This window comes from Neophocaena asiaeorientalis, unplaced genomic scaffold (assembly GCF_003031525.2).
Source record: "Neophocaena asiaeorientalis asiaeorientalis breed wild unplaced genomic scaffold, Neophocaena_asiaeorientalis_V1.1 scaffold315, whole genome shotgun sequence".
Classification (NCBI taxonomy): Eukaryota; Metazoa; Chordata; class Mammalia; order Artiodactyla; family Phocoenidae; genus Neophocaena; species Neophocaena asiaeorientalis.
In genome coordinates, this window is record NW_020172011.1 from 213,400 (window position 1) to 235,373 (window position 21,974).

A 21,974-nucleotide genomic window follows, 5' to 3' on the forward strand; every position below is an offset into this window, starting at 1 on the left:
CACTCAAGACAAAATTTGGAGCCTTTTGGAAGACTGTGGCCCTAGGCCACCATTTTCAAAGGGCCTGCGTCCCACTGTTGGGCTACTGAGACGCTCCTGATGAGCTGCAAACTGACCCATAAAAGCCTTCTCTCGTTTTTATGAGTCATTGTTAGGCTGTTCCATGGACTATAATTTTTCAAGGATGTCATAATTTTGTATTCATAAACTAAATTTAGCCTGTTACTGGAGTTTATCAAGGACTTGAACTCTGTCCTGAGATATTTGGCTGCCACACCATACTAGACTCAAATACAAAGCACCTACTCTATTTGCACACGTGCAGAGTTGGAATTTATGCAATTTTTTGAAAGCATTTTTTTTTTTTTGCGGTACGCAGGCCTCCCACTGCTGTGGCCTCTCCTGCTGCGGAGCACAGGCTCCGGACGCGCAGGCTCAGCGGACATGGCCCACGGGCCCAGCCGCTCCGCAGCATGCGAGATCCTCCCAGACCGGGGCATGAACCCGTGTCCCCAGCATTGGCAGGCAGACTCCCAACCACTGCACCACCAGGAAAGCCCCAAAAGCATTTTTGTATCATCAGTGAAGTCTTGAATTGATCAAGGTTCAGAAATTACTGATTATTTAATGACAAAAATCACTTAGGTTAGCTTTATTCAATATTAATTTAGTTTTTGACACGTTGTTTGGTTAAACACAAAATGTTGTATGTATGGTTCAACAGTATTTCAGGATAAAGATTTTCAAATCTATAGAATTTTTAGACTAAGCATGCACTACAGTTTAGCTACAAACCTTCCATATGTCCATTGCTAAAAAAAGTATATGTGAGCCTCTAAAATTACCTTGTACAATGACACTTTACTGTTATAATCAAATATTTTTATCCCTGTGGTGTGAGGAGATAAGGTAGGAGATAGACCATGAGATATCTTGTTTTTCCTAAGTGGCCATAATTTTAAAAATTTGAACACCTGTCCCCAGAAGAAAGAGAGAAAGAGCATGGAGGAAAAAACAGGGATTCTAGTTCACCTTATCCCCAGTATGCATCCCAGGGGGTTCTTCTGTGGAGACAAACATATGTGAGATTCCATTTAAAGTCCTTCATTAAATTAGTGTTAAAGGCTTCTTTCTCTCCTATTTCCCATGGACTTACTTCCATTAATATTTTCTGTCTCACATTTCTGCCTATCACAAATATGACTCCTTACTGTACAGAGGAAAACTAGTACCTAAGGGGAGTGAGGGTCTGCCAGCCCCTCCTGGCATTTGTACCTCTCAGCATTTCTGTTCCCACCAGGTACAGGATGGGACAACAGCCACAACTAGGCAGCTGTATTGGGGTGCTACAGGGAGTACATAGCTGGTACCATCTCCAATGCTGGCATCTGACTGGGGAGTGAGATATACAGGAGGCCAAGTTAGCATCAGCACTGGCATCTACTCAAGACAGCTTCCAGACCAAAGGCCAATCTTCATATAAGGCACAGCAATGCTCATAGTCAGCTCCAAGAGCAGAAGCAGCAGCGCCAAAGAACAGAGCCATGTTGCCATACACAGTCACTGCTTATCCTCCCGGTTCCAGGAAAGACAAAAGTCAGAGACAAATTCACTCCCTCATGTCTCACCTGCTGCCGGTTGCTGTTCCTGCTGCACACAGTACACCAAAGAATAAACCTCATCCCCACTTACAACATTCACTGAAAGAGAAAAAAGGAGGCATCGTGACATGACACAGTCCCTTCTTCCTGCCATTTAACCCACTCCATACCTACCACCTATCACAGCCATGAAGATAGATGAGTCATTTATTTGTAGAGGTGGCTGGGACACAGCAGGGTCAGATTTGGTTAATAGACATCACCTTATTGCTTCTTCCCCAGCTTGGTCTGCCTACTTTGGCCCAGGTCATTTGGGAAGCCTCACCATTTTCAGAGTTAGGGTGTAGTTGCTCTGGGGCTTGTGAGTTGAGGTAGGTGGATTCTTGGGGTACAGGGCTGGGAAGGCTCCTGCAAACACAGAAACACATGCTATCTCTCTGGGATAGCATCCTAGATGTCCCAGACACAACTATCTGGGATTATGAGTAAAACACTGAAGGAGAGAAGCATGTTACAAAGTGTCCTGAATAGAATGTTAATTTATGGGGAAATCAGATATCAGCACAGCTGTCTGATACAAGCCCTATACTTGCGCTGAGCAGGGCATTGCAGAGTATCACTGGAGTATGTATTCCACAAACGTACGGTTCTTATTTGACAGCTTACTGTGGTATTGCCCACACCCAGAATAGTGCCATTCACATCATAAGTGCTCGGTAAATATTGAATGAAAAATTATTGATTCACCCCAGATGGAAACCGGTTGCTAAGTAGAACAAGCAGCTTGAGGAAGGGAAAGAAGAAAATGCTCTTGCATGTGCATCACTGAAAAAGTGCTATTCTGATTTGGAAAAAAATCTGTTTTTTGTTGGCAAAAATAATAACACAGTATAAAATGCATCAACTAAACACTGATATCCCCCGATGGAAGTATTTTAAAAATCTTTTCCTTTTCTAACCAACAAGGACCTATCGCATAGCACAGGGAACAATACTCAGTATTTCATAATAACCAATAAGGGAAAAGAATCTGAAAAAGAATATATAACTAAATCATTGTGCTGTACACCTGAAACTAACATGACATTGTAAATCAACTACACTTCAATAAAATAAAATCAAAAATAAATTTTAAAAAATCTTTTCCTCTTCTAAGGAACTTGATCAACAATTTTTCAGTATGTTTATTACTTATTCTCTGGCCTGCATTATGGAAATGTGTGTATATCTTAACTACTCTAGGATACTTAAAACTCTCAAGATCTCTCCATATTTTCATGCTTTCTAGCACTCAACAAAATCACTTACAGACTCTCAGATATTGGTTGATTGAATAAATGCACGAAACTGGTCAATATAATAGAACTGTCTTATTCTGCAGATTTAGTGAACTGTCTTATTCTGCAGATTTAGTGAGGGAGACAAATTAGGAAAAATGATGAAAGGATTTAAATTAATTAGTTAATATATAAAAGAAGAGGAATAGCAAATGAAGTTACCAGTGGAAGAACACTGGAGTAGCAGTTTTGCATATGACAAAATATGGAAAAAAGCTCATGAGAGAGAACAATTCAAAAAATTGTTTGAAATAGATTTTTCTACATTAACTGTGCACACAGAGATAGCAGAGGTCTCACCTGCGTGGATCTCTGGCTGAACGACTTCCTGCAAGTCAAACAAATGAACATACATGTCAATGAGGGAACTCTCTTTCTCAGTGCTTTCATACAGCCCCTGTGCAGGGAATGTGCCTTGTTCCAGGATGCCCATTGCAAGATGTCACTGTGTGCTCAGAGGACATCCTGGCAATTATTTGGGCATATCCTTCATATTGCAGATGAAGAGATTTAGGTCCAGAATAGTTAAGCGAGCTTCCCAAAGACAGTTAATACCAGAATTGGACTTGAGCCCAAGGCTCTGTACCCGCACACCTATAACATTTTTTGGTTTTGGTTTTAGAACCATACGACCTAATCCTATCATGACAAAAGGCACTTCCATAGACACAGTATAGTTGGGGTGACGTCTCCAAAGATGCCCAGAAAGCTTGGAATTTAAGTAAGAATCTCACATTGTCCTCTCTTGCCCCATCTCCAACTTGCTCAATGGAGAACAGGAAACCAAGATTAAACATACAAATAAATAGGTAATAATCAATTGTAATAATGTGTGAAGTTATTGGTACTCTGAGGAAGAATAATAGAAGAGAATTGTAAGCTGTGTGGTCAGGTGAAACCTCTTGGAGAAAATGACATTTAAGCTGAAAAGTGAGAAACACTCATCAAAAAGCATATGTCTGGATGTGTGGGTAAATATTTCAGGGAGAAGAAAAACCATGTGACAATATTCTAAGGCAAATAAGAATTAGTGCAATGACTTTACCTGGGAGATTGTCAGTATAGCTGGAACTGCTAACTGTATTTCTCTTCTAAGTGGCTGATTAGTTATTTTAAGTAGTTACATTTTTGTATAAAAATTAAACCACACAAAATCTGCCTGCTAATGCAGGGGACACAGGTTCAAGCCCTGGTCTGGGAGGATCCCACATGCCGCGGAGCAACTAGGCCCGTGAGCCACAACTACTGAGCCTGCGCATCTGGAGCCTGTGCTCCACAGCAAGAGAAACCACGATAGTGAGAGGCCCGTGCACCGCGATGAAGAGTGGCCCCCGCTTGCCACAATTAGAGAAAGCCCTCGCACGGAAACAAAGACCCCACACAGCAAAAATTAAAAAATTAAATTAAAAAAAAATCACAAAGAACTGAAGTAATCTGCTGATTCATAGATCTAAATATTCATTTAAAAAAATAAATAAATAAAATAAAAATTAAACCACAGAAGTACAAGGTATCAGTTTAACCTCAATTGATAATATGTGGGGATGAAGGGCTTTAATAAAAACTTTCACTACTTTAATAGGTGCCATTCCATGTGCTGGGGCAGTGGGGATGGCTATGAGCAGATCTATAGGCAAGGTGGCTAATGAGATATATTCATCCTTATTAGTATATATGTCACAAATCTTGCCTTATCTCAGTGAAAACAAAGGTCACAGTAACAAAATACCAATCTCTATAAATACAAACCTATTTTTCTCTTGAGCCAGCAGCAAAGTAATAGGGCCATAGTGGTGGGACCAGAGATGCCAAGCAGCACCTCCATGACTCCTGAAGTAAGAACTTCTTTTCTGTCCTCCGTAGGCACTGAAGGGAGAGACCTATACATGAGCTGCCAAGGAGAAGGGCTTGGGTTTGGAGAGCAGATATCTTGAGTGTGGGTTGAGGAAAGGTCTGCTTTTCCTGGGGGAGTTGGGGAGGTAGGACTTACTTATGCACCTAGGGACTTGCAGCTTATCACATTGTTGACAGAAGAGAGGCACCAGTTTTGGTGTCCCCCATGCCCCCTCGGATATAACTCCCAGGATAGGACTACCCATAGAAGCCTCATCTTGGGTAGCACACCACCAGAAACTTTGTGGGGTCAGCAAAGCTCTCCCAGAATGCTGAGAAAGAGACATTGACTGAAGTAGTTCCACAGCATGAGCTATACCTATGATATTGAGTGGTACCACCTCACTGCGCTGGGCCACCAGGCCATTGTTGGCCTCACAGTAGTAGTTTCCATAATGTTCTGCAGTCAGATAGAGGTTGAAAGTCACTCCTCCTCCAGAGGGAGCTGAGCTTCTCCCCAGGGCGACATCCTCATGATAAAACTGGTACAGGATCGGGGGAGAGCCTCTCCAGACCTCGCAGTGAAACTCCACCACATCCCCCAACACAGCCTGGGCCCCAGGAGCCCTGAGGGTGAGGACAGGGTGAGACACTGGAACTGAGAGAGACAGTAGACTGTCAGAGGGGGTCTCTGATGATGACAGACTCACAGTCCCTTCCCACAGAGGCTCAGCGCCAGTTAACTTCTTCAGGGTGCCCCAGGGGAACATGCTGGCTGAGCAGAAAGGCAGTGGAACTTACTTCTGACAGTGATGCTCACCAGCTCACTGACCATGGGGCCATAGCCATTGTCAGCTGCACAGTAATATTGCTCAGAGTCACTCTCCCTCACCACAGGGATCTCAAATGTCGCCGTCAGTGAACGCTGGGTCTTCATTTCCAGGTTTAAACCCAGGGCCCCTTTGTACCAGAAGAAGGTGATATCTCCTGTGCCCCCAGTGACCAAGCAGACAAGAACCAGCTTTTCTCCCTCCATCATGTATCCACCTGGAGGTTGTATCTCCAAGCTCACATTACTGATGGGGAGTCCTACATGAACACAAGATGACACAGGAAGGCCCTGAGTAGGGAGGGTTTCAGGGACAGGGTATGTGCGACAGTCCTGAAAGCAAAGGTCTCCGGTGAAGTCAACAGATTATATTGTTTAAAGGTGAGACAGGGAGCTAGTGGGCAAAGGGGGTCCTGCTGATTTGGAATTGGCATTGGTTGGGTTGATGGGGATAGGGTAGGAAAGACACCATAATATTCCCATGGAGGCTACAGTGTCTTCTCCCTGCCTAGGACAGTGTGATACCCAGAACCCTGATCTCTCAAACTCCCATTTTTCAAGGCACAATAGTGTAATTTTTACAAGTCTAGGTTACAAATCACACTGCCTGGGTTTGAATGTTGGTTCCAACTCTTCTTGTGCGTGCTTGATCAAATTACTTAACTTCTCTGAGACTCAATTTCCCATCTGGAAAATGGAGAAGATAATGACAGTTATCTCCTACAGTGATGCTTCAATTAAACAACATGTGGGTCAGATTGGTTCAAGATGACAGAGTAGAAGGACATACACTCACTACCTCTTGCAAGAGCACTGGGATCACAACTAACTGCTGAACAATCATTGACAGGAAGACACTGGAACTCACTAAAAAAAATACCCCACATCCAAAGACAAAGGAGAAGCCACAATGAGATGGTAAGAGGGGCGTAATCACAATAAAATCAAACCCCATTATGCTGGGTGGGTGACTCACAAACTGGAGAACACTTATACCACAGAAGCCCACGCACCAGAGTAAAGGTTCTGAGTTCCACATCAGGCTCCCCAACCTGGGGTTCTGGCAACAGGAGGAGGAATTCCCAGAGAATCAGACTTTCAAGACTAGTGGGATTTGACTGCAGGACTTTGGCAGGACTGGGGGAAAAAGAGACTCTACTCGGAGGGCACACACAAAGTAGTGTGCTCATCAGGACCTGGGAGAAGGAGCAGTGGCCCCATAGAAGACTGAACCAGACCTATATGCTAGTGTTGGAGGGTATCTTGCAGAGGCAGGGGGTGTCTGTGGCTCACTGTGGGGACAAGGACACTGGCAGCAGAAGGTCTGGGAAGTACTCCTTGGCATGAGCCCTCCCAGAGTCCACCATTAGCCTCACCAAATAGCCTGTAGCCTCCAGTGCTGGGTTGCCTCAGGCCAAACAACCAATGGGGAGGGAACTCAGCCCCACCCATCAGCAGACAAGTGGATTAAACTTTTACTGAGCTCTGCCCACCAGAGCAACACCCAGCTCTACCGACCACCAGTCCCTCCCATCAGGGAGCTTGCACAAACCTTTTAGATAGCCTCATCCAGCAGACAGCAGAAGCAAGAAGAACTACAATCCTACAGACTGTGGACAAAAATCCACATTCACAGAAGACAGACAAAATGAAAAGGCAGAGGACTATGTACCAGATGAAGGAACAAGGTAAAACCCCAGAAAAACAACTAAATGAAGTGGAGATAGGCAACCTTCGAGAAAAAGGATTCAGAATAATGATAGTGAAGATGATCCAGGACCTCGGAAAAAGAATGGAGGCAAAGATCAAGAAGATGCAAGAAATGTTTAACAGAGCCCTAGAAGAATTAAAGAACAAACAAACAGAGATGAACAATACAATAACTGAAATGAAAAACACACTAGAAGGAATCAATAGCAGAATAACTGAGGCAGAAGAATGGATAAATGACCTGGAAGGCAGAATAGTGGAATTCACTGCCACAGAACAGAATAAAGAAAAAGGAATGAAAAGAAATGAAGACAGCCTGAGAGACCTCTCAACAACATTTAATGCACCAAAATTCACATTATAAGGGTCCCAGAAGAAGAAGAAGAGAGAGAAAATGTTTGAAGAGATTATAGGTGAAAACTCCCCTAACATGGGAAAGGAAATAGCCACCCATGTCCAAGAAGTGCAGAGAGTCCCAGGCAGGATAAACCCAAGGAGAAACATGCTGAGACACATAGTAATCACATTGACAGAAATTAAAGACAAAGAAAAATTATTAAAAGCAACAAGGGAAAAATGACAAATAACATACAAGGGAATTCCCATAAGGTTAACTGCTGATTTCTCAGCAGAAACTCTACAAGCCAGAAGGGAGTGGCATGACATATTTAAAGTGATGAAAGGGAAGAAACTACAAGCAAGATTACTCTACCAGGCAAGGATCTCATTCAGATTCGATGGAGAAATCAAAAACTTTACAGAGAAACAAAAGCTAAGAGAATTCAGCACCACCAAACCAGCTCTACAACAAATGCTAAAGGAACTTCTCTAAGTGGGAAACACAAGAGAAGAAAAGGACCTACAAAATCAAACCCAAAACAATTAAGAAAATGGTAATAGGAATATACATGTCGATAATTACCTTAAATGTGAATGGATTAAATGCTCCAACCAAAAGAAACAGACTCGTTGAATGGATACAAAAACAAGACCAATATAAATGCTGTCTACAAGAGACCCACTTTAGACCTAGGCACACATACAGACTGAAAGTGAGGGAATGGATAAAGGTGTTCCATGCAGATGGAAATCAAAAGAAAACTGGAGTAGAAAAACTCATATCAGATAAAATAGACTTTAAAATAATGTTACAAGAGACAAGGAAGGACACCACATAATGATCAAAGGATCAACCCAAGAAGAAGATATAACAATTATAAATATATATGCACCCAACATAGGAGCACCTCAATGCATAAGGCAACTGCTAACAGCTATAAAAGAGGAAATAGACAGTAACACAATAATAGTGGGGGACTTTAATACCTCACTTATACCAGTGGACTGATCATCCAGATGAAAATTAATGAGGAAACACAAGCTTTAAATGACACAATAGACCAGATAGATTTAATTGATATTTATAGGACATTCCATCCCAAAACAACAGATTATACTTTCTTCTCAAGTGTACGTGGAACATTCTCCAGGATAGTTCACATCTTGGGTCACAAATCAAGCCTCAGTAAATTTAAGAAAATTGAAATCACATCAAGCATCTTTTCCAACCACAATGCTATGAGATTAGAAATAAATTACAGGCAAAGAAAACGTAAAAACCCCAAACACAGGGAGGCTAAACAATACGTTACTAAATAACCAAGAGCCCTGAAGAAATCAAAGAGGAAATCAAAAAATACCTAGAGACAGGGCTTCCCTGGTGGCGCAATGGTTGAGAGTCCCCCTGCCAATGCAGGGGACACGGGTTCGTGCCCCGGTCCAGGAAGATCCCACGTGCTGCTGAGTGGCTGGGTCCGTGAGCCATGGCCATTGAGCCTGCGTGTCCGCAGCCTGTGCTCCACAGCAGGAGAGGCCGCAACAGTGAGAGGCCCATGTACTGCAAAAAAAAAACCTAGAGACAAATGACAACTAAAACAAGATGATCCAAAACGTACGGGATACAGCAAAAGCAGTTCTAAGAGTGAAGTTTATAGCAGTACAATCCTACCTCAAGAAACAAGAAAAATCTCAAATAAACAATCTAAACTTACACCTAAAGGAACTGGAGAAAGAAGAAGAAACAAAACCCAAAGTTAGAAGAAGGAAAAAAATCATAAAATTTTAAATATCAGAGCAGAAATAAATGAAATAGAAAGAAAGATCATGCTGGAGAGGGTGTGGAGAAAAGGGGACACTCTTGCACTGCTGGTGGGAATGTGAATTGGTTCAGCCACTATGGAGAACAGTATGGAGGATCCTTAAAAAACTACAAATAGAATTACCATATGACCCAGCAATCCCACTACTGGGCATATACCCTGAGAAAACCAAAATTCAAAAAGAGTCATGTACCAAAATGTTCATTGCAGCTCTATTTACAATAGCCCGGAGATGGAAAGAACCTAAGCGCCCATCATCGGACGAATGGATAAAGAAGATGTGGCACATATACACAATGGAATATTACTCAGCCTTAAAAAGAAATGAAATTGAGTTATTTGTAATGAGATGGATAGACCTAGAGTCTGTCATACAGAGTGAAGTAAGTCAGAAAGAAAAAGACAAATACCGTATGCTAACACATATATATGGAATTTAAGGGGAAAAAATGTCATGAAGAACCTAGGGGTAAGAAGGGGCCTCTCTTGTTGCAGAGCATAGGCTCCAGATGCGCAGGCTCAGTAGTTGTGGCTCACGGGCCTAGTTGCTCCACGGTATGTGTGATCCTCCCAGACCAGGGCTCAAACCTGTGTCCCCTGCATTAGCAGGCAGATTCTCAACCACTGCTCCACCAAGGAAGCCCAATTAATTAATTACAAAAAAAAGAAAGATCAATAAAACTAAAAGCTTGTTCTTTGATAAACAAAACTGGTAAACATTTAGCCAATAGAATTAGATTAGAAATGAAATAATTTCTAATAATCAATGATTAGAAATGAAAAAGAAGTTACAATGGACACCACAGAAATACAAAGGATCATAAGAGACTACTACAAGCAACTCTACGCCAATAAAATGGACAACCTGGGAGAAATGGGCAAATTCTTTGAAAGGTATAACCTTCTAAGACTGAACCAGGAAGAAATAGAAAATATGAACACACCAATCAAAAGTAATGAACTTGAAACTGTAATTAAAAATCTTCCAACAAACAAAAGTCCAGGATCAGATGGCTTCACAGGTGAATTTTATCAAACATTTAGAGAAGAGCTAATACTCACCCTCTCAAACTCTTACAAAAAAAATTGCAGAGCAAGGAACACTCCCAAATTCATTCTACAAGGCCACCATGACCCTGATACCCAAACCAAAGATACTACCACAAAAGAAAATTACAGACTAATATCACTGATGAATATAGATGCAAAAGTGCTCAACAAAATACAAGCAAACAGAATCCAACAACACATTAAAAGGATCATACACCATGATCAAATGCGACTTTTCCCAGAGATGCAAGGATTCTTCAATATATGCAAATCACTCAATGTGACACACCATATTAACAAATTGAAGGAGAAAATCCACATGATCATCTCAATGGATGAAGAAAAAGCTTTTGACAAAATTCAACACCTATATATGATAAAAACTCTCCAGAAAGTGGGCATACAGGGGACCTACCTCAACATAATAAAAGGTATATACAACAAACCCACAGCAAACATCATTCTCAACAGTGAAAAATTGAAAGCATTTCCACTAAGATCAGGAACAAGACAAGGATGTCCACTCTCACCACTATTATTCAACATAGTTTTGGAAGTCCTAGCCACAGCAATCAGAGAAGCAAAAGAAATAAAAGGAATACAAATTGGAAAAGAAGATGTAAAACTGTCACTGTTTGCAGATGACATGATACTATACATAGAGACTCCTAAAGATGCCACCAGAAAACTACTAGAGCTAATCAATGAATATGGTAAAGTTGCAGGATACAAAATTAACGCACAGAAATCTCTTGCATTCCTATACACTAACAATGAAAGACCAGAAAGAAAAATTAAGGAAACAATCCCATTCACCATTGCAACAAAAAGAATAGAATACCTAGGAATAAATCTACCTAAGGAGGTAAAAACCCTTTACTCAGAAAACTATAAGACACTGATGAAAGAAATCAAAGATGACACAAACAGATGGAGAGGTATACCACATTCTTGTACTGGAAGAATCAATATTGTGAAAATGACTATACTACCCAAAGCAACCTACAGATTCAATGCAATCCCTATCAAATTACCAATGGCATTTTTTACAGAACTAGAACAAAATATCTTAAAATTTGTAACACCATACACAAAAATAAACTCAAAAGGATTAAAGACCTTAATATAAGACCAGACACTAAAACTCTTAGAGGAAAACAATGGAGAAGGTGCGGAGAAAAGGGAACCCTCTTGCACTGTTGGTGGGAATGTAAATTGCTACAGCCACTACGCAGAACACTATGGAGGTTCCTTAAAAAACTAAAAATAAAATTACCATATGACCCAGCAATCCCACTACTGGGCATATACCCAGAGAAAACCATAGTTCAAAAAGACACATGCACCCCTATATTCATTGCAGCTCTATTTACAATAGCCAGGTCATGGAAACAATCTAAATGCCCATTGACAGACTAGTGGATAAAGAAGATGTGGTACATATGTACAGTGGAATATTAGACATAAAAAGGAATGAAATTGGTTCACTTGTAGAGACATGGATGGACCTAGAGAGTATCATACAGAGTGAAATAAGTCAGAAAGAGAAAAACAAATATCGTATATTAACGCATATATGTGGAACCTAGAAAAATCGTGGAGATGAACCAGTTTTCTAGGCAGAAATTAGACACAGATGTAGAGAACAAACTTATGGACACCAAGGGGGTAAAGCGGTGGGCAGGGTGGGTGGGATGAACTGGGAGATTGGGATTGACATGTATACACTGGTGTGTATAAAATAGATAACTAATAAGAACCTGCTGTATAAAAAATAAAATAAAATAAAATTCAAAAAAAAAAAAAAGTAAAAACAACATGTGTGAATCACTAGAACAGGGCCTATGGCATATGAACTGTCCAGAGGCTTTTTGTATTGGTCCAGGTTCACGGAGTTGAGTTTTGAGGAAGTCTGGGAAAGCTCAGCTTTCGGAAGGTATTAGCAATTGCTTTATGGTATCATGGCTACATCTTTGTCTGAGAGTGGGAGAGGATGTCAGAAACGTCAACCATGTTATATGGAATAACACAGTTCAGAATCACAAAACACCCTCATTCCTTTTTATCTGTCAAAATCAGACCTCAGCTTCTCTTCCATAAGTCCTTCCCCCATAGCCTTTTCCTCAAGGCCTCCTCTTACCGCCTCAGTCAGATTTCTCCCTTCTTTGTAGTTTCTATTAATAGTCGACCTTTATGACACCACCACACATTTCACCCTAGTTGCTTAGGAGGCCAGTTAGGCATCAGCTTCTCATAGTCAGGGACAATATATTATGCAGCTCTTTCCTCCACACCCTCCAGCACAGTGATGACACATGGTAAGGGCTTCCTAAAAATTCTTTTGTTTGCTTGAATGCGAATAGCAAGGATTAGGAAAGACCCCTTAAGAACTCTGATAAAAAGAAGCTCAGGTACATGTCTCAAACAGCATCCATGCATGCAGGAGAAGAACACAACAGTCAGGGAAGACCAATCTCGTACCTCTGCCCTTCTCAGCCCACCCCAGCAGAGGCCCCCACTGGAACTCACCGTGTAATTGGATCTGGACTCTGCGGCTCCTTTTGACTCCGAGTGGTGTTGCCTTTGCTTGACACCAGTAGGACCCTGAGTCTTCCCTCCACACAGCAGGAATCCAGAGCTCTGGGATGCTGTCCCAGTCCAGCCCTAGGGGTCTGCCAGCTTTGTAGAAGTGGAACTGGAGCTGAACATCTAACTTCTGTGGAGGGGCTGGGTCTCACAGGTCAGGGTCATTGAATTCCCCTCTATGGGCCTAGAGGGGCTGAGTATCAGGAAGAGCTCTAGAGGGAAGAGTTAAACACATATTCTAGGGCTATGGGGTTCAGAGACCCTGATGGGCGGCACTTTGTGTTCTCAGCATTTGCTCTCAGCAAGACTCAAAAGTCCAGCTCATTGGACATGCAGACCACTTCTCACATTACCACCCTGCCTCGACATGGCACATGGGCTTTCAACTGCTCAGCCCCAGCACCTCCTGCCCCTGTACAGCATCACTTCCTTCTACAAGGCAACCCTTACCTTTGACTTGGTTATTACTCTTTGAAGTTTCTATCCGTGAACTGAAAACACTTTCTGAGACAATGCAGGGATACTGATGACTGTCACTAGAGTTGGCATTGGAGATGGTGAAGCTTGAAGTTTTAGGAAAATATATTTCATTCATCCTTGTTATAAGCCATATTGGTCATTTTCTTCTGTTCCCATTCCCCTGATGTCTCAGACCCACGCTATCTCTTTCAGAGATAGAATATGAGACATGGAGAATCAGTCTGGGAAATACTCAGAGGAACTCTATTTGTTCCGTACTGTTTCTCTCCTGCCCCTTTTATTGCTATTCCTAATGGAAGGAAGAGGCATGAATTTGCCTAGAAATACCCTGCATCCATACATCCACATGGCCCAGATCTCTTGATCTGAGACCTCTATACAAACCCCTATAGGAAGCATGTATCCCTTTTTGGCCATAGGGGTTCTTTTCCGGATGAATTAAAGATGAGTAAAGTTGTGTTCTGCTTTCATCTCATCTCCTTATCTATCCCAGTTGCAGCAGACCATGAAACATTGAAAGCCCTAATTGCATTTGCTCTCAGGGCATTTGTTTATCCAACCCTCAGAGCCTCTGTTCTTTTGGAAGTTTTAAGAGTATTCCTAAGAAAAGCCTCTTTGTCTCCTCATCAGATGAAAATGCTAAGTGTTCTAAATCACTGAGGGGTGATTCCTAGTCCAGTATCTATAATCTCCAAGCCTTCCAACTGGAATGCTTTACCCTAGGACTTTAAAAAATTCAGTTCAACTGTGGTACCAAAATGTTTGCCCTGTGCTGAGGTCTGGAATACCCTGTGCATTAATCACTTTCTCTCCTTGGAAAACTGTAGTCCCCAGAGGACTGAGGAGCAGCACAGCTTTGGGTGCATAGCAGAAAAAAGGAATAAAAAAGGCATCTAGGCACCTGTAACCCACTCTTTTGAATGGGTCTGGGGTGGGGATGGAATAGGACACTGGACAGGGCAGTTTGCACGGGTCCAGAACTCAGTCTTGCAGCTTGGAGCTTGTTTCAGAAAATTCTCAGGCACAGAGACTACCTGGCAAATTCCTGGTGGCAGAAGCTTTGTTTCTTCATCGCGGATGTGGCTTTGGACTTTTGCTTAGGCTACGACTGGTCAGGCACATTTACAGAGTAAAAGCAGAGCCAAGCACAAGGTATCATGGAATTAACATAAGGCATGAGTTAGACTTGGACAAACATCAGGTGAGGAAACCAGAAGCCTGAGTTGGTTCTGAGTATCTCTTGTCATAGGAATTCCAAACCCTGTGTTCCTAGTTGCACATGCAGCCTGTGTTGAAGTAGTAGGATAATCTCTTTTAACCCTGTGCTTATCATTTTAAGCACAAGACAGCAGTCCTCATATATATTAGATTTAAACATACTTCAGTGGAAGATTTCTTCTGGGGGAAAATTTCCTCCTCTCCTCATCCGGTACAAGTAAGACTGAATCAGGAGCAAACTAATGAAGTAAGTTTGCATAAATCAGAATCTAAGAGAGAAAACGCACCGGGGTAACAGCTGTGGCTGCAGAGCAAGGCCGAAAACAGGAAGAAGGCAGCAGTCTACAGTTTGTACATGGCCCACGCATTGACTGTAATGTTGTTCTCCGTGGAGGCGTGACTTTGGCAGTTTTTCCAACACTTCTGGTGGAGTACCCAGCTGGGAGTGCACAGGGGCCTTGGAGCCCTTCTGCCAGAGGGCAGAGATTTTTCTATAACATCAACCTTCAGCACCCCCTGACTTCCTTGTGCAAATAGCATTACCCTCCCTAAGCTGGGACATCCCAGAAAAAAAAAGATTGTGGTCTTGAGAAGGTCAGAGCAAGACCTGCTCCATCAGCTGAGCATGTACATGTCACGTGCAGAGACTACTGTGAACACAAGCACCCTGGGCCCAAGGGGGCCGCTGTCATCTGTATACTGGATATCAAACAGCCATCCACAGGCCTCCTGCACTGGCTCAAGTGACAAGATACCTGCAGACTGTGAAGAAAAGGAAGTGCAACTCACCAGTTGCTTCACAGAGTGGAGCTGGGAGAGAATTTAGCAGAGATCAGTACAGGGCAGCAAATCCCAAACATACCCAAAGTTTAACTCCCACGAAGGCTTTCCCAACAACGCACCCTCCTTCTTTTGTGTCCTTCCTCTCTTTTTTCTCTCTTTCCCTCTCTTTTTCTCTTTTCCCCTTCCTATCTTATTTTCTCTCCCTTCCCTACCCTGCTTCCTTCCTCCTTTCTCTCTGTTCCTTTCCCCACATTCCACATCAATCACCTGCCTACAAAATGACACAGAGTTCTGTTTTATGATTGTAATTTCCAATAACTTCTCTCACTGTGGTTATGAGATGGTGCCTTCGTTGTATAACTACTTAGCCGCTCCCTTCCTCAAGCCCATCATCCTCATTCCCTCTCTCAAAAGTCTGATGATCCAGCTCTAGACTTGCTGACTCATGGTAACAGCAGTCAGGCAAGGAGAGTAGACAGGCTTATGCTCAAGACATGATGCCCCTTTATTTAACAACTTCAGGGCAGAGGAGGCATAGGTCCAGAGAAGGACTTCAGATTTCTCCAAAGATTCTCTATTATCCCAAGGATTTGACCATAATATTATGGCATAATGGTCAAGAACAGAAAATCCTGGGGAAAACACAGCCTTTGTAGCCAGATGACATAGACTTGAATCCTGGCTCTTCCTCTTATAAGCTGTGTGACTCTGGGGAAAATGCTTCACCTCTCTGTGCTTTAGTTTTCTGTAAAATGGAGATAATAATAGACCTACCTCACATAGTTTTGTGAAGATTAAATGAATTGATATCCACAAAATGCTTAGAAGAATGCCCGAAATTTATCTAGCATTTAATAAATATTATCTCACTATTATTATCTATTTTAGTTCAGTTCAGTCTGAGATGCCTACTGTTTATATTAAATGTTTATTTGAATAATCAGTTCCTCAGGAAGGAGAAGGGAATCAATGAGGGCTAGCATGAAAATCACATTTTATTTATTCATCCATACCACAAATAATTTTGAGTGCCTACTATATGCCAGGCATTGTACATCACAATTAGTTTGCAGGAATGAACATGAATGACAATCTTTTCTGTCAAGGAATTTACATTATAGTGGGAGAGAGCCAATCAAAAAAATATATATGTAACATGATTTTAGAGAATGGTCAGTGCTCTAAGAAAAATACAGTAGAAAAATAAGTTACAGAGTATCTTGGGATGGTCTTGACTATTTAGATATATGTCAATTGAGTAGAAACATGAATGAAATTAGAGAGCAGGCCTTCTGAGTAGAAACATGAATGAAATTAGAGAGCAGGCCTTCTGAATATTTGGGAAATAGCATTCCTGGCAGAGAAACAGCAAACACAAAGACCTTGAGAAGGAATGAGCTTGTCCAAGGAAGAATCAGAAGGCAGGTGCCCTGGGAACTGACTAGGTGAGGGGAACAGTGGTTGATACTGGTGTGTGAGAAGTAAGAGGGGCCAGTCACAGAAGGCTTTGTGGGCTTGGTAATAGCTTTGGATTTTGTTCATGATGTAATGGAGAACGATGGACAGTTCTGACTTAATTTGCATTTGTAGAATCATTCTTCCACTGTAGAAAGGACAGACTACAGACATGCAAGAGTAGCAGGGAGAACATTAGTGGGAGTTTAGTCTGGAAGAGTGAGGATGGTGGCTCAGGCTAGGCAGTATTGGTGCTGTGAAGGTGACAGATCTCAGTATATATTCGGAAGTAGAATCAATAGGAATTACTTATGGATTGGATATAAAGTGTCAAAGACAGAGAGGAATTAAATATAACTCCTAGATTTTTGGCCATAGCAACCAGAAGAATGGTGGTGATGTTTACAAAAATGGAGAAGTGTTGGGGAGAAATAGGTTAAGTCCTATGGTGACGGTGATTCATGTGGAAGATCAAAGGATCTGTTAGGACATGTTGAGTTTAAAATGCATATTAGACAGTTGAATGGCAGTTGAATATATGAAAGGTGTTCAAAGGTGGGATCGAAGTTGGATAAATAAGCTTGATTTTAAGCTGTTTAAACTTAAAGTGACTAAAGTATATAACTTAGGGAATGAGTATGGATGGAGAAGAGAAGTCTACGTACCAATCTTGAGAAACTCAAACATTTCAAGGTCAGTAAAGCAGCAGGTATTAAGTTAGAAAGAATACCAGCAGAATACGGTATTTAGAAGCCAAGTGGAAAAGTATTTCCAGGAGAGGGAATGATCAACTTATGTCAAATACCCCTGAGATGCTGAATAAAATGAGAAATAAAAATTGAATCCTGGGTGAGGCAACATAGAGGTGGTTGATGATATTAACAAGAGCAGTTTCAGTGGAGTGGTGAGGACAAAGATTGATTGAAGTGGATTCAATAAAGGATAAGGAAGAACAATAAGGACCTAAAACAGTTTAGCAGTTTCCAGGTGTTAGGAATGAGGGAGGAGTTGACTCTAAAGGGATTGAGGACATGAAGGAATTTTTGAAGTGATGGAAATCTTCTGTATTTTGATTGTGGTGGTAGTCATATGACGCTAAATCTTTGTCAAAAATCATAGACATTGCATCAAAAAAGTGTATCTTACTGTAATGTAAATTAAAAATGAATTTTGAAAAGAAAGGATGGGAGGAGATCAAGTAAAGATAATGACTCACTAAAAACTATAAAAGGATGTGCAGAATGGTGAAGCAAACGGAGGTCACATTTCTATTATTTTAAGATAGAAGATATTATGGCATATTTGTATACTTATAGGAATAATCCAGGATGGAGAAATATTTTGATGATGGAGCAAGGGAGTCTGGGACCCAATGCACAAGTGGAGAGTCCTGTCTTCAATTCGGATGAGGGAAAATATATCCATAATAGGGAGAGAAAAGGCAGAGTATGTAAATGCAGAGGTGGGCAGGTTGATAAATACAGCTGTATAAAGATGAGGAAATTTTCTTTTGATTGCTTTTATTTTTCTCACGTTATAAACTAAGAGTAAGAAGAGAAAAGTTTGAGGAGAAAGGAGTGGGTATGAGGAAGTGGTCATCAAGAATGGAAGAGCAGGACTTCCCTGGTGGCGCAGTGGTTGGGAGTCCGCCTACCGATCCTGGAAGGGTTCGTGCCCCGGTCCTGGAAGATCCCACATGCCATGGAGCAGCTGGGCCCGTGAGCCATGGCTGCTGCGCCTGTGCGTCCGGAGCCTGTGCTCTGCAGCAGGAGAGGCCACAACAGTGAGGGGCCCGCGTACCGCTAAAAAAAAACTAAGAGTAAGAAGAGAAAAGTTTGAGGAGAAAGGAGTGGGTATGAGGAAGTGGTCATCAAGAATGGAAGAGCAGGACTTCCCTGGTGGCGCAGTGGTTGGGAGTCCGCCTACCGATCCTGGAAGGGTTCGTGCCCCGGTCCTGGAAGATCCCACATGCCATGGAGCAGCTGGGCCCGTGAGCCATGGCTGCTGCGCCTGTGCGTCCGGAGCCTGTGCTCTGCAGCAGGAGAGGCCACAACAGTGAGGGGCCCGCGGACCGCTAAAAAAAAAAAAAAAAAAAAAAGAGTGGAAGAGCATTGGCTTTGAAGGAATAGGAGGATTGCATGGCACCCGAGATTGGTGGCCCTACATTTCAAGAAAGATATGTCAGCAGGATTGTACCTTTTGCTTAGAGTCACATTCAGCTGCTTAGGCACAGGTGTGAAGCATGCAGAAAAGTGTGCTAGTCAGAAAAGTGTTATGGGGAAGAGGGATGAAGGTATATCCAAGGGGAGTATTGTGATAAACTACAGAATCTAAGTACTGTGGGAAGTGAGGACATGGAGTGTAGTAATTTGACAGTGGAAACCTAAGCCTGGGGAGGGGAAGGCATGTTGAATATGGAGCATTAGAGAAAGTGAGCTGGAAATACAATGTAGTCGGGTAGGGAGGTGGATGCTGAAGTCAAATATTTTGGAAGTGGGACAGTCGTTGGTAATGATAAGTTCTAGGGTTTGATGGTAGAAATGGGGAAGTCAAGGAAGGATATAGGAAAATCATGTTGATTATAAGAAGGGCAAGGAACTGAGAGGCCAATTTGTTGTTTGAATTATCTTTGCGGCTATCAAAGCCACCAAGAACAAAGTCAGAATCAAAAGTGGAAAGAAAGAGAACACTTCCTATGAGATAAAAACTAAAAGGATAATTTTCCTCCAAAATCTGGCTTTCCAGTATCTATGACTTTCTGCCCAACTCTAAGCCCTCAGTGGGAAGTAAAGATCTGAGCACGCCTGACCATTGCCCGGCAGAAACTTAGTCGTGAGAAGTCCCAGTGCTCTTCAGGAAGCCGGGCGCCAGGGAATGGAATCCCATATCCTTTTCTGAGTTGTCCTACTCACCACAGATCAACAGCAAGAGCCTCAGCAGCATGAGGACCGGGTCGGGGAACTGGAACTGGAGGTGCTCTCTCATCGAAAAAAGAATTCACCTTAGAATCAGGAGGCAGTGGCTTGTCAGAGGTTTGAGGAAGTCGGGATCAGAAGTCACACAATAGAAAGCACACATTTACAGAAATAGAAGAGGGAACAAGAGCCTTCTGATAGCCCATCTCTATTTCCTCAGCTCTAGAGGCCAAGAAAATTGAATATAATCCTGTTTATAGTTTGGTTCTATTTCCAAAATGTGAAGATAATGCATATTAGTACATCAGCTCCTTCTTCAAGAACACAGGTAGCTCAAAGGAAGTTTCCCAAAGGCAGTTTCTGACTTTGATGAACATCTCATCAGGCAGTGGTTCTGCTGAAATTCAGACGGCATGTCTGTCATCTTTGATAAAGATGTCTCCTCGACCATATCTAATCAGCACATCCTTTTGCCTCACAGCAGCCTCTATCGTAGTCACGCTATGTACAAGAGTCAGTAAGGTGGGGACCGATGGGCTGTCACCCAGGTTATGTGTAATGTCTGACAGTTGTTACACAGGATGATTTTCAGGGTCAAGCTATCCATAAAATACTAGCTTGCATATTTAAACGTTCACAGTGTACCAATAAGTGAGCATGAAACAGCTGAAAAATAAAATCATGGGAAATTACAACCTGGGCAACATTTATAAGTGAAATACAGGAAACAGGCATATGCAAATTATCTTCTGGGCATTTGGGGTCAGTTCACCATTATCACTAACCCTGGCACTTGCAATATTGTTCCCCCCCTCACCCAAAATCAGGATATTTATAATCTCTTCCATTTCTTCCTTGAGCACCTGTGGCTACCAGTTCTCCACACTTGAAGCCTGTATTTAATTCAGATTGTGGATTAGAGGGGAATAAGACATCTTAATTTTCAACATTTCTTGAATCTTTGAGTATCTAGGCATAGGAATGTGTAGAAGCTAAGATATTAAGGACCTGGGAAGAGGCTATTCAGTAATGACTTCCAAGTCCAGGTATCCAGTCCGAAGAGGAAGACTGAGAAAAGAAACAAACGGTCTTGTAATAACCTAAATGGGAGAAGAATTTGAAAAAGAATAGATATATGTTTATGTATAACTGAATCACTTTGAAACTAACACAACATTGTAAATCAACAATAGTTCAATATAAAATAAAAACTTTAAAAAGAAAGAAACAAATGGTCAGTGATGTGCACAGTTGGAGTGAAGAGGGAGCAATGTTGGGGACCAGACCAAAGACCCCTAGGAAATTGCCAAAAACAGGAAAAGTGTGCCACAGCTTTGTTTATTGACTTGGGAAAGCCTGTGTGGGGATGAGTTTGACTGGTTTAAAGTTTCAGGGCCAAGGCATAAAACTCAATGAGAAATGTGGAACCCTCTAAACTCAGAGCATAAGGGTATGTTTCTGCATATACCGTGCTGTTTAACACCTTTTCCTGTGCTCATGTGTGTGCCTTCACAATTTCTTCAGATTAAAATATCTGTTCCAGTATGAAGGTTCCTTAGAAAACTACAAATAGAACTACCATATGACTCAAAAATCCCACTACTGGGCATATACCCTGAGAAAACCTTGATTCAAAAAGAGTCATGTACCAAAATGTTCATTGCAGCTCTATTTACAACAGCCCAGAGATGGAAACAACCTAAGTGTCCACCATCGGATGAATGGATAAAGAAGATGTGGCACAAATATACAATGGAATATTACTCAGCCATAAAAAGAAACGAAACTGAGCTGTTTGTAATGAGGTGGATAGACCTAGAGTCTGTCATATAGAGTGAAGTAAGTCAGAGAGAGAAAGACAAAAACCGTATGCTAACACATATATATGGAATTTAAGGGAAAAAATGTCATGAAGAACCTAGGGGTAAGACAGGAATAAAGACACAGACCTACTAGAGAATGGACTTGAGGATATGGGGAGGGGGAAGGGTAAGCTGTGACAAAGCGAGAGAGAGGCA

General features: G+C 41.9%; 1 protein-coding gene across 1 annotated transcript; it reads right to left on the minus strand.

The window, feature by feature from the left end:
• Positions 1 to 1,560: 1,560 nt before the first annotated feature.
• Positions 1,561 to 19,984, minus strand: FCRL1 (Fc receptor like 1). Its single transcript, XM_024750728.1, is given in 10 exon segments — positions 1,561 to 1,700; positions 1,927 to 2,009; positions 3,239 to 3,266; positions 4,688 to 4,804; positions 5,151 to 5,429; positions 5,573 to 5,860; positions 13,049 to 13,238; positions 13,241 to 13,317; positions 15,593 to 15,613; positions 19,954 to 19,984. Coding segments are annotated over 10 exon segments (1,254 nt in total).
• Positions 19,985 to 21,974: the final 1,990 nt, after the last annotated feature.